The following is a 12,794-nucleotide window of genomic DNA, read 5'->3' as shown; positions in this document are numbered from 1 at the left end:
TCCTCCTGAGTATACCTAAACCATTCACTTTGCCCATGCCTCAGGTGGGCTGACTCTAGATGGCAAAGCAAGACCTGATCTCCCTGAAGTTCAGGTTGGGGAATGGGTGGAAGGGGACTGCCATGCCCTTGCTATGAGTAGCCTCCAAGTTCTTATTCTTCACACGTTCCTGGGCTTCTACTGGCAAACTTGGGTGCAGTAATTGAGCTTCCTGTTTGTCTTTAGCATTATTCTCTCACACCAACAGTCACTTAACTTTTTATTCTCTCACCTGGCTATGCTCAGAACTTTATAAAAGATCTCTAATTGAAACCCAGTGAACAAAAATTTGGTGAAGCTTGTAATTAGAGGTTCTGTGTAGCTCTAAGGAACTACGTTTAATTTCACTTTAAAACGTATTAATACAACTGCTCTTATAAATGCATTTGGAGTATGCCCTTTGCCTCAAAGTACCATATCCAGCAAGGAGGTGAAGCAGTGGTCAACTTCATGCCATTTAAGGTAGATTCTCAATACCCACTTCACTTTTCTAAATATCCTACCCGCTCTTAAAGCCTAGAATTCTTGACTATATTTTGCAGCTAAATTTACTGTTCCAAAACTGTTGGCTACAGCTTCTTTATAGATTGACACAATTTCTACTAGAAAAACCCCCTCCCCATACTTCTGTTTAGGATAGAGGATGCCAACATTTTCACACAATGGATTAAATATTATTGCAGTAACTTTTTAGAGAAATCATTTATTCAGCAGTTCAAATAGTAGCCAACTCAAAATTCTCAGTTCTGATTTTATGTTTGGGTGTCTCTGAAACAACCGACAGTACTTTAGGTTTCTCTCATTTTTTGAAAATCAAGATCAATCTTGACTTATCGTAAACATTGTTAAAATGTTTCACAATAAGCATACCCCTTTGGGCATACTTATATTGGAAGAGAAATTTGACAGATACTGCCAACGTTTCAATTTTTAAAAATTTGACTTAGCATTTCTACTTTGTCGAAAAACCTGCACATGCCCTAGAGAAATGTATACGGTGTTCACTGAAGCATTTTTTTGGAATAGCAATAGGAAGCAGTCTGAATGACCAACAGTAATTATCAAATATATTATGGAGTATTATACGATGGGATGCCACTTATGTATCTGAATTGCATCGACTAGGAAATAAAAATAGGTACATCATAAAAATTTACAAGAATCGCTTAATTCCCTTGCACTGATTTTGTTACTGGTTTTGTTTTACATACTCCATCACTTAAATAACACAATTCTTTATTATTCCAGATCTGTTACTTTCTCTTCTTTAGGTGACCAATAAATCCAACTCTAAGAAAGGCCCAAACCGATGGGCATGCCTAAAGGTGATTACACTCCCTGTTACAGATGTGACCTTTCAGATTGATACCCACTGGGACATGGGTGGGAGTGGGGCATATTATGCTTGGGTCACTCTGTGCTGTGTGGTATTTCTGCCATGTGTATTATTTAATAGCATTCCTAGAACAGAGCAACTTTTTGCCTGATTACTCCAGGGATCAACTTGGCTAAGACCCAGGTAATTTCCCAAGTTATGGCAAGTGTTTGCACTCCTATTCATGGCTTTACTCTTAGCAGGGGCAAAAAGTAACCAGCTTGCATCTCTTGTATACATATCCGTTTTCTGGCTTTTAGGTAGTTTTCAAAGCTATTGCAAGTCATTTGAAAATGACAAAGCACAAATATGAAAAAATTATCACTTTCCACAATCCCTATTAATCAAATAGCCTAATCATTTGCCCAAGTTGGCACTTGAGCAACATAAATTCCAAATTCACTGAATTTGATTGATGCAAACTTGCAGTGATAAAATACGCAAAGGTTCCTGGTTTTTACTGAAGAGCTGGGTGTGCTGTACCAAAGCAACTTCAACTTTCACTTATCTCAAATTACAAGTGATGCCAAGCCAGGGGGTTGGTTATATTTTTCTTCAAAAACCATAATTTTGTCTCTTGTGGTTTTCAGTACAGCTAGATATTACCCTAACCCCTGAGCAGTATTTACAATTCCATAGGCAGTGAGGGAAATACTTATCAAATGGCTTCTGTCACACAGGCACTTATCATTTAATTCTTACCCCTGTGGTGCACAGGACACACAAGATTTCCTTTTTCTGATTTCACGCTAAGAAAGTTAATATGGCAAATATCAACATGTGATAAGACCATCAGAACAATTATAGCAACTAAGCAATAGCAATTTCTAATCTTTACACAGGAATGTTAGAAAATTGGATTATCTTTAAGTTGTAATTGGTATACCAATTCCCAAAATGGAGAAAACTTAATACACCAAAGTGTATACCGATTATCACCTGGTTAGGAAAATCTTTATACACTATGGTACTGTAAATGATTTAAGTACCAAAGTTTTATACTAAATTATCTAAATTGCCTCCTATACTTGAATTTTGAGCATTCCAATTCCAGGTGCTACTGTTGACTAACAGAATCACATTACTTTTCATATTGAAGAGGACTTTGGCCCATTTTCTTCCTGTCAAGATCTGAAGCCAGTCAATCCAGAAACATAGTTCCTATCCTCAATGTCTTCACTGCAGTTATGACACGCCAGCTAAAGTTAAAGGCAAAATTCGCTTTTAAATAGATCACTTACTAGCAACTTGTTGATAATGGTGGCACCATAGCTATAGCGGAAACTTCCATGTAAATCAGGTATTTCCCTTGACTAAAAATTTACTATTTTGACAATTTCAGCCTTTCTATACTTAATTGGTATTATTGGAAACAAGATTAAAAATATATAAAACAAAATCTTAAGCTCTTAAGTGAAAGTCATTTAACTAATATTTAAAACCTCTGCAATTATTAGTTTATTAGTATTATCCAGGACTCAGATGTTCAGTATTCCTCCTGAAATTACATAAAACAAATGCAAATGGAAAGAATCCAAGTCAAAATTATATAACAAAAACAGCACTCCATCACAAAAGCGTGTAAAATTACAAGAACGCTATTTTAAAACACTGGCACTTTAAGAGAACGATAATCTCAAAAACCACAATTGCCAAATTGTTCCCTTAACTGCTAAACAGATAAACATATGACCCTGATGGATGAATTTGGTTTAAAAAAAATTCAACTAAATTGGGTAACTCATATCAAGTGTTTTCTTCCCTTATGTCCATTTATAAAGGGGCAAACTATAATACAGGAAAATATACCTGATTTATAATGTGGTAGTCGCAATTCTAATGGAGACTAGTTTCCAAAGTCATCCATACTTAAAGACATTTATAGCCAGTAGTTTTCTGAGTCTTTGCTGGAACTCACCTCAACAAAAATTTAATATGGCAGTCTTGTATTTTAACTTCACGCTTTTGGGGTTACATTCTCAGGTCTTCAATGTGGGAACTGCAAATATAACTACCATTACATGGTAATGGGAGTTAAAGAATGTAGAGTCCTCATGTTAAGATTAGAACATACTTTTCTCAGTCCTTCAAGGACAGACTCTCAAAATGTTTGATTCTAATAATCCCATGCCGTGAGTAGATTGGTTTAGCTCTCCGCTTTATAAATGTAACTGGGCCGTGTGAAATTTGACATCAACTCACCAAGATTTTGATGGGTGAAAATAGTCTCAATTCAACTTTTATTACCCTCAACACGAATATGCAGGGCGTGTAGAAAAAAGTTTCTTTTATCAGCTAACTATATGAAAAGATAAACATCAGTAATAACTCATGTGATCCAAATGGGCAAAAAAAAAAAGCAAAAGACTAGCCTCCCCTTGAGAAGAAAAATTTCAGACCTATGAAAAGGACAACAGTACTAATAAAAAAAATTGTATTTACTTAGAAGCATTCAGAATGTCAACAAAACAGCTGCAACTTTTTTTTTGCAATTACAGAGTGGTATTCAGTTAACAGAACAACAATTATTTCGTATAAGCTGCATCAGAGACAACTGAAGATGAAAAACTACCATCCCCATATATAACTAATTTGTGCTGTGCACCAACAAGAACCTGCTTTAAATTTCCATGCCAATTTACAACCCCCATACTGTACCAGGCAAGGTTAGTGGCTATTGAAAATACCACCAGGACAGGGCTATCTAAAGACACATTCGGTAGTGTGTTAACTATACAAAAAAAGACACTGTACAGTTTAAAAACAAATCTTACACAGCCTTACATTTCAATTTTTTTCTTTAAAAGGAGTGAGTTGTGTACAGGGGGGTTAAATGCTTTATAGACAAGAAAAAAAAACTGCGCTAGAACCAACTTATTCATCATCATCATCCTCTTCTTCATCTTCATCTTCTTCGTCTTCCTCCTCTTCCTCATCCTCTTCATCTTCCTCATCTTCCTCCTCTTCCTTCTTTTTCTTGCTCTTTTCCGCCTTGACGACCCCTTTTTTGGCCGCATCAGGCTTTCCTTTAGCTCGGTATGCAGCAATATCCTTCCAAAGTAAAGGCAGGAGAAAGGCAGGAAATGAAATAGTTAAGTAAATAGAAGTAACATAACATGGCAAGACTTCACGAAAAATCAAAGACTGCAGTTACACTAAAATACTATCTACAAACCCACTCCAACTCCACAGATAACCAGGACTGAGAAATGCATACTAAGAACACTGGGATAATTGTAATTAACATCCATAACTCACGGAATGGTATGGTCTATTATTTGCAATATTATGCCTCACTGAAGTGCAATTATGCATGCCATCCTAACTTTAGTTTATTAAAACTGGAATGTAGAGACTTTGATTAAAGGGTAGACACTGCCACCTTCTGAATGCAAAAAAGCATTCTACAGGTTTATAGTCAGACCCTAAGTCTCAGTAGGAAAATCTGTCTTTAAAGAAAAAAAGGGCAATTTGTTAGTAAAAAGCCTTTAGCTTTAAAAAAAAAAAAAGGGGGGGGAGGCATGGGGGGAATAGTCTTGGCTTGAATTATATTAAATCAAAAACACTACACATAGTGAAAATCTAAGTAACAAATTTATTCAATCTATGTTCTTTGAAAGATGAAAAAAGCTTAAGACTAAATGAATGTACTTATACTAAAAGCTGGACTGCATGTCCAATTCTTAGGAACTCATAAAACCAGTAAGACAGTAGCAAGTACAACCATCTAACACCCTTTCATTACTCTACCAAGCAAACCCACACTTCTTACCTTTTCGTATTTTTCCTTCAGTTTAGCAGCCTTCTTTTCATAAGGCTGCTTGTCATCTGCAGCAGTGTTATTCCACATCTCTCCCAGCTTCTTTGCAACATCACCAATGGATAGTCCAGGATGTTCTCCTTTGATTTTTGGGCGATACTCGGAACAAAACAAGAAAAAGGCCGAACTAAAAAGAGAAATTAAATTTTAGGATGTTGTTTTATCACCAAACCTATACTGCGATATAAGCTGCTTCTAATTTCTACTATGTGTTAGACAGGGAGATAATTACTGCATGCTAAACAGCCTTCACAACCAAAACTTAATTTATAATTACTTAACTTATGATACTACCTAGTAGTTTAACATGGTTAATGTTAAGAATTAAGAATTTTAGTAAGTATGTCAGATAGGTATTTCTCAAGAAATAAAAGAACCAAAATTGCACTTAGAAGATAGCAGGCCAAGGAGGTTAACTGTTCAATTTAAATGCCCTGGCTGAAACTATCATCCAACAGTAATTTTACTGACAATACTTAGACATACCAATGTGAGCCACTATTCAGTCAAAACTTTGATTATACACTCTAAACCCACAAGGTGGCTTGCTGGATTTCTCAGATTCTACTGCAAAATAAAATAGGTAGGATACTTACGGAGGCCTCTTGGGTGCATTGGGATCCTTGAACTTCTTTTTTGTTTCCCCTTTAGGGGGGATATAAGTTTTCATTTCTCTTTCATAACGGGCCTTATCCGCCTTTGCCATGTCTTCAAACTTTCCTTTTTCTTTAGCAGACATGGTCTACAAAAGAATTATTTGTAAACTTAAATTGATACTGAAATTTTAATACACTGCCCTCAAAAGCATTAAAATGAGTAAAACCAATGCACCCTGTTCTAAAGTCACCACTTAAGTTATGCAGATAGCATGTAGGTGTTGTGAGAAATCCTAATTTGGATTTAACTCTTTTTTCATTGCTCCCTTAGGAAGTTTTGAGGCCTCTTACCTTCCACCTCTCTGAGCACTTCTTAGAAAACTCTGAGAAGTTGACTGAAGCATCTGGGTGCTTCTTCTTGTGCTCCTCTCGGCAAGTTTGCACAAAAAATGCATATGATGACATTTTGCCTCTCGGCTTCTTAGGATCACCCTTGCCCATGTTTAATTACTTCTCTAAAAAAAAAAAAAGTATTTGATGTTAACAATGAAATGACATTTAAGAGCATTTTTAACTTCTTGGGAGTGCATGAAATCCCAGATACTGCTATTTAACAGTAGTGACATTATCATCCCATAACACCAAACAAGAAAATGGCAGTTAAGAGTCAATTCCTAGAAAAGGCCATGCCAAGCCCCACACACACACACACACACACACACACACACACACACACTCTCACACTCCTTTGGTGTTATCTCAAGAACGTGCGCACAATGGCCTATCACACCGTGCCCATCATTGATCTGCCCGCGTCTGTTCCCACTGAACACCCCCTGATCACTAAAGACATTTTCAAAAAGGTACACCACCATTCAGTCAACAAAATCAAAGGTCAGAGAACTTACGCTGTGGATTTTGCACTACACTACGTAAATAATAAACAGACAAGCAGCCAAGAGAGCAGACCCTTCCAAATTACGAGCCCTAAGCCACCGCATCTAAAGTTTTCCCAGAGTACTTAAAAATAACCTCTGCAAAAAACTTTGCTGAGGGAGGAGGAGAGCGCGCCAGCTCTCGGCCCCAGGCTGGGGGTGGCCGTGGTATCTGCGCGTCCGCCACTCGAGGCAGCCCCGTTTCCTATCGTCGGCCCGAGATGTATTTCAGTTCTGACTAAACACGTCCGGTCTGAAGTTTCTTCGAGTAAACAAGGATGAGGGACAAAAGCCACTCCTGCTCGTTACTCTGGTCGACCCCCCCCCCCAACACCACCAGGGCAGTATTTTTTTTTTTCAAAATTCTTAAAAGTTGGGGCGCCCTGTGGGGGGGGGGGGGCGGCGGCGCCCCGGCCCCGTGTGCCTTCCCGCCCCCGGCCCCCCCAGAACTTCGGCGGCGGCCGCGGGGCCGCCGGAGAAATGCCGGGTCGCGGCGCGGCCTCCGGGCCGGGTTCCCCGCGGTCGGGCCGCCACGTGCGCCCGGCCGGCGCAGGCCCCGCAGGCCGCCCCCATTTTGTCAGGCTCGGCGGAGACAGAAGCCCCGCTCGAAATGGGGGCTGGCTCCGCCCGCGGCCGCCGGGGCCGGCGCGCACGGAATGGCCGCTGCGCGTCTTCCCCGCCTGCGCCGCCGCCGCCGCGAGGGCGAGCGCGAGCGAGAATATGGCTCCTTCCCTTTGTGTGTGTGTGTGTGTGTGTGAGTGTGTGAGAGAGTGTGAGTGTGAGCGCAGGCGGGCGGGGTGCGCGCCGCGCTCTGGCGCACACACTCGGCCATTACAGCCGGGGGGAGGGGCGGGGGGCGCGCGGCCCGGACCCTCCCCCTCCCGGCCGCGGGGGAGGGGGCCGCCCCGGGAGGCGCCCACCGCCCCGCGGCGCCCCGTCTCCCTCCGCGCGAGCCCGCGCGCCCCGGCCGCCCCCGCACGGAGAACGCGGGGCTGTGAAAAGAGAGAGGAAAAAAAAAGTTGCCTCGGAACTGCTGCGCCCAGCTCCCCCGCCCGCTCCCGCCCGCCTTGTTTTCTCTCCAGCCAGCAGCGCCGGCCGAGTCAGCCATGTTCCAGCGAGCGCCGCCGCGCCGCTCCCCCCGCCGCCGAGCCGCCGCGCCGCGCCCGGGCACAGGCCGGCGGGCCCGGCCCCGAGCCGCCGCCCCCGGCCCACCGCGCCGCCGGCCCGCCGCGCCCGCCCGCCCGCCCGCCCGTGCTCGCCGCCGGCGCCCGGCTCGCTGCGGCGGCCAATGCAGCCCGTGGAAGCGGCGCCTCCGCCGCCCGCCCGCCGCCGCCGCCGGCCCCGCCGCCCCCCGCGCACGCCGGCCGCCCGCACGCTCGGCCAGGGCCCCGAAACACGTTAAAAATTTTTTTTAATTAAAAAAAAATTTTTTTTTGCGCCAGTCAGCGCGGCCGCCGTCGGGGGTGGAAACTCGCGGGGCTCGCGGCTCCGGCGCCTCAGGCAGCCGGTGGGCCGGGGTTCCGGCGCGGGGCAGGGCTCCGGCGCCCGGGAAGAGGCTCGCTCCGTGCGCAGTTCCCCCCACGGTCCCCCCTCATTTGCCTTTGTGTGGATCCTGACCCGCCGGCTCCCGGCCGCGGGGATCCGGCCACCGCGCGGGGTAGGGAGCTGCCGGAGGCGCTCTCCCCGCCGCGGCGCTGCCCCAGACTCACCCTCAGCGAGGCACAGAGTCGCCCAGTGCCCGTCCGGCTCTCACTTGCCCCGGCGCTGTCTCTATGGAGCTCAATGTACTGCAATGGCTGTGAGAGCGGGAGCCAGACGCAGCCTCCTCACTCTCTCCGCTCTGTAACATTACTCTCCAGCCAGCGCGGCTCCTATTGGCTACCGCCAACTCACGGGGCTCGCTCATTGGCCCGATACCTCCCATTGTCCTGACCAGAGCCCGTTTGCTATTGGTTGTCTCCGGGGACACGTCATCAAGGATTGAAACAGCGCGCAAATCTGAAAGTGTGTGTATGCCGGGCAAAGAGGCTGAGGCGGGAGAGGCAGAGGCAGAGGCAGCAGCTGCTACGGGAAAGCAGAGCTCTATGGTGTATGTGTGCATGTGTCTAACCCAAGCCAGCCCCACACCGGAGCGGCCGCCAGAGCGAAAAGGGCCTGACTTTTCCACAAGTGTCCCTAGGTCCTCAGGCAAAAGAGACACCTACAGGCCTCCCCCCCCCTTCTTACCCCAAACTCACTTGCAAAGCCGTTGAGATAAGAGGCCCCATACTTTTAATAGACCTTCAAACGTGAGAGGGACAGTGTGGGATCATGTCCCTTGGAAACTGGGGTTTCTGCTAGGGCAGAGGGGCGACGGCAGCCGAGATTTAAGCCCCTCAACAGCGTGTGCTTGCTTTCCACTTTAGATCTGTGGAAGGGCTGGGTTTTTCCTATAAGAAGGTGACAGGGTCTACTCAGCCGATCTGAAATCCCCCTTTTCTGGGCTCGTGAACCCTAACGTCAGACTTGCAGAGCGGCTGAAATCTTGATTCACGGAACAGGCATTCAGTTTCACCCTTTTTCGTGGTTTGCTCGAGTTTCACCCCGTATCTAGCACTTTTTATTTAAATACAAAGCACTCTCTTAACTTCCTGGAAATCAAATAATTATTCCATGTAATTAAAGTACAGCCACTTGGTTTTGATATGGGGTACTCTAGCAGGAAATGCTTGTGAGGGCCTGGTGGAATTAGGGAATTCATTAGAGACCACATTTTTAACTGTTTGGCTATTTTATTTGACTTGGTGTGGGTTACTGTTATAATCAAACGAATCCTTGTGATGCTATCTCTCTCTCCCATCACACCACTTAGTGCATCCATGTAACTGCTCTAGGGTTACAGGAGCTGTAGGTATATTGTTACCCGGAGGATTCGATGGAGGCAGAGAGTGCATATGCCCAAATCCACAGGCTGTGGTTTCTCTAATTCACCAGGCTGGCTGGTGTTAATAGACATACTTATTATGTCTGCAAAGCATATGTGCTAGCTATAATGGGCAGTTCTGAAAACTGTACAGTTATATCAGAACTTTATGAAACTGTATTATCTATTCCTTCTTAGCCTGAGCAGACCACACCCCTCGTCAGTTATAACAGACTTCCCCTTTTGTCACTCTCTAATAGTATGTTTATACACTTCTAAATCCACCAGCCAATTTCTCCAGTGTAGTTCAAAGTTAAAACAAATTACTTTATGATGTTAATTTTCTTTCTTATATCCTCTCTAAGCATCCATAATCTAATGCATTGCTCCCATTTATTAAATCATTTGAGAATAGATTTAGGCTTGGACCACCTCTCCTGACCTATGATTTTAACGTTTATTCTTTTTTTTTTTTTTTAAATACCCATGATTAGTCTCAGGGATTATAGTCTTGGTGAATGAAAAATGATTATGAAAAAGTACAATATTCACAAATGTATAAAGTAGTATAATATATACTCAATGTCAAACAAGTAAAAGTTTCATGTTGTTATGTTCCTACATATTCATTCTTCTTTCTCTACTGCCCTCTACTAATCAAGTTTTATGTGTCATTTAAATCGACGTATTCTGTTTTATTTTCTGGATGCCTTATATGACAAAATATCCACAAAAATGGCTGATGCTTTTCAATTGCATCCATGATTTCAAAATTTGGCTATCACTTGAAGATGGCACTGTCAGTATTTTCTAGAAGTAGCGTTAGATTTGCCCTGGCTCAACCACACACTTTTACAAGTTGTCTACAATATCTTATTCTTGCCAGAGTAAGTTTATGAACACAGAACAACACCAGGGCAAAAGGGCCCCATGCTAAGGTGGCATTTAAATAGACCGGGGTTCAAATCCCAGCTCTGCTACTTACTAGCTCTTTTAAGTTTTTAACCTCTTTGTGCTTCAGTTCTCTCAGCTGTAAAATGCAGGTGATCTCAGGGTTATTGGGAAGATATTTTTTTAAAGGTTTAAATTATGTTGTATGGATCCCCTCAAACCTATGACTTAGAAAACCTCAAGTGCAGTTAACCTTGAATTTTTTTCTTTATCTTTTAATTTTATGAGGGTAGTGATTGCAAATTAAATTAAGCTTTATTTTTGAATCCTAGCTTCAAATAGCACTAATCTTCATCCAGTCTAGTGATGGGGCTTTTATTTATTCCCAAGTGTAGTAGACATCATGTCAGAGAGTAGAGTATAAAAACGTCCAGTTACAGGCACATTTCTCATATTGTTTGTCCATGATAAAGGCAAAGAACAGAGAAGGACATAAAAAGAAACTTTGAAATGAAACTTACAACTTCTTGCTCTAATCCTGCAACCTTGACATGCACTTATTCACAATATCAGATCCTTTCTTTATAAAACATGAATCATTAGCCACAAATTAGCGTATATTTTACCCTAGAGTTATTGGGTGTTTAACCCCAAATCACAAAATTTTCTAAGTCAAAAAACCTGACCATTCTCTCCTATACTCAAGGCAACCAACTGAATCACAGATCTTCATTGATATAGTTCATGTCCTTGATCACCCCTAGGATAGATGAAGTGCATCTCTGCTGTGACCCCATGATATTCTGCACTTTCTTTTGTAATTATCTAGTTTGGTGTCTTCTTGTCCCATTACACAGGGCACAACTTAAAGACGTGCACCCTATTTAATCTTTGTATCCAAAGCAACTAGCAGGGTACTTGGCATGCAGCAGGCACTGAATAAAAGTCTGTTGAATAAATGAGTAGCTGAAAGAATACTTATTGCAAGTTACTGTTTTAATCTTCCTCTTTCATCTTTGGAGATAAACATATGGGTTTTTCTAAGTCAGAAGGCAGGAATATGGAATAATAAGCAATAAGTAAATGTTAGGATACTAAGATTGAGGATAAATGCCAATTGTACCTCATTCTCATTACTTAAAAAGGGAGCGGTAGAGTTGGGGAGTTGTAGGGGGTCTCAAACGTAGGCAAACACATACAGTTTTTATATTTACCAGTTCCCAAATAGGCCAAGGTTATTCCTTGTTGGTTACAGCCAAATAATTTATCACAACACTGCAAGAATGTCTGACCAAAGGTTGCTTTCAACGGGCTTTTGAAACTTAACTCTAATGTAAAAAAAAAAAAAAAAAATTGCAAAATTTAGACAGGGGACTGTAAATCTTTGATTGACTGAAGGATATTGATTCTTCCCCAATGCAATGAATCCTAAAGTTAGGCTATGTGAATTCTCTTGTCTTTCTCAAAAAGACCAGTTTTTGAAAAGTCATAGAAACAATAAATCAAAATGCCTGCTAAGATCATACTAAGGATCACAACGCTTAAGTTTTTTTTTTTTTTTTAGGGTGATAAAGATAAAGGAGTGAGGAATTCAGGAAAAGATAAGAGTGCAGGTTTGTGAACTCTGGATTGCAAGCTAGGACACTGAGCTACAATCTTGTCCCCATGCCCCCACCCCATCCACCACATATGGACCTCTGGTACCCATTAAGATCTGTGCTCAGTTTCTCCAAATCTGACTTATGGAATATTTTATCAAACTTGGATGTTTCGGGACAAAATGTAAACACAAAGGAAGACCAGGGGTGGAGCTCAGAGGGGTAGTGGTGTATATGTTAATGTGCACAGAATGGGGATCTTGTGCTGAGCTGCTGAAGTACAGTAGGTCCTCTAATGGTGTCTTTTCATTATAATGTTGATTTAAAAAAATCATTTCCTGATCAGGGCCACTCTCTGGGAAGAATTTGTACCATGTCTATATAGGTTTTCTGTGGGAACTCCAGTTTCATCTCACATCCCAAAGATGTGAGTTCATTGGTGTGTCTAAAATGTCCCAGTCCTCTGAGTGTGTGTGTACCTGCAATGAAGGGCGGCCTGTCCAGGCTTGAGTCCTGCCTTGTGCCCTGTGCTGAGGGATAGGTTCTAGCCATCTGTAACCTACAACCCCGAACTGCAATAAGCGGGTTGGTAAATGAATGAATAAATGCAAATCGTTGTTTAATACTGGAAGTGTTTT

At 42.7% G+C, this 12,794-nt stretch overlaps 1 protein-coding gene across 1 annotated transcript; it reads right to left on the bottom strand.

Annotated features, from left to right (window-relative positions):
• Positions 1 to 4,200: 4,200 nt before the first annotated feature.
• HMGB1 (high mobility group box 1) lies at positions 4,201 to 6,535 on the bottom strand. The gene is made up of 4 exons (XM_084234624.1): positions 6,182 to 6,535; positions 5,831 to 5,976; positions 5,187 to 5,361; positions 4,201 to 4,465 (listed from the first exon to the last, which is right to left on the bottom strand). The coding sequence occupies exons 1-4, from the start codon at positions 6,329 to 6,331 to the stop codon at positions 4,289 to 4,291; spliced, it is 648 nt and encodes a 215-aa protein (XP_084090750.1). The 5' UTR covers positions 6,332 to 6,535; the 3' UTR covers positions 4,201 to 4,288.
• Between the last annotated feature and the right edge of the window lie 6,259 nt (positions 6,536 to 12,794).

This window comes from Talpa europaea (assembly GCF_964194135.1).
Source record: "Talpa europaea genome assembly, chromosome: 6".
NCBI classification, from domain to species: Eukaryota; Metazoa; Chordata; class Mammalia; order Eulipotyphla; family Talpidae; genus Talpa; species Talpa europaea.
Note: the sequence above shows the minus strand (reverse complement) of the source record. Positions and strands in the feature narration are given on the sequence as shown.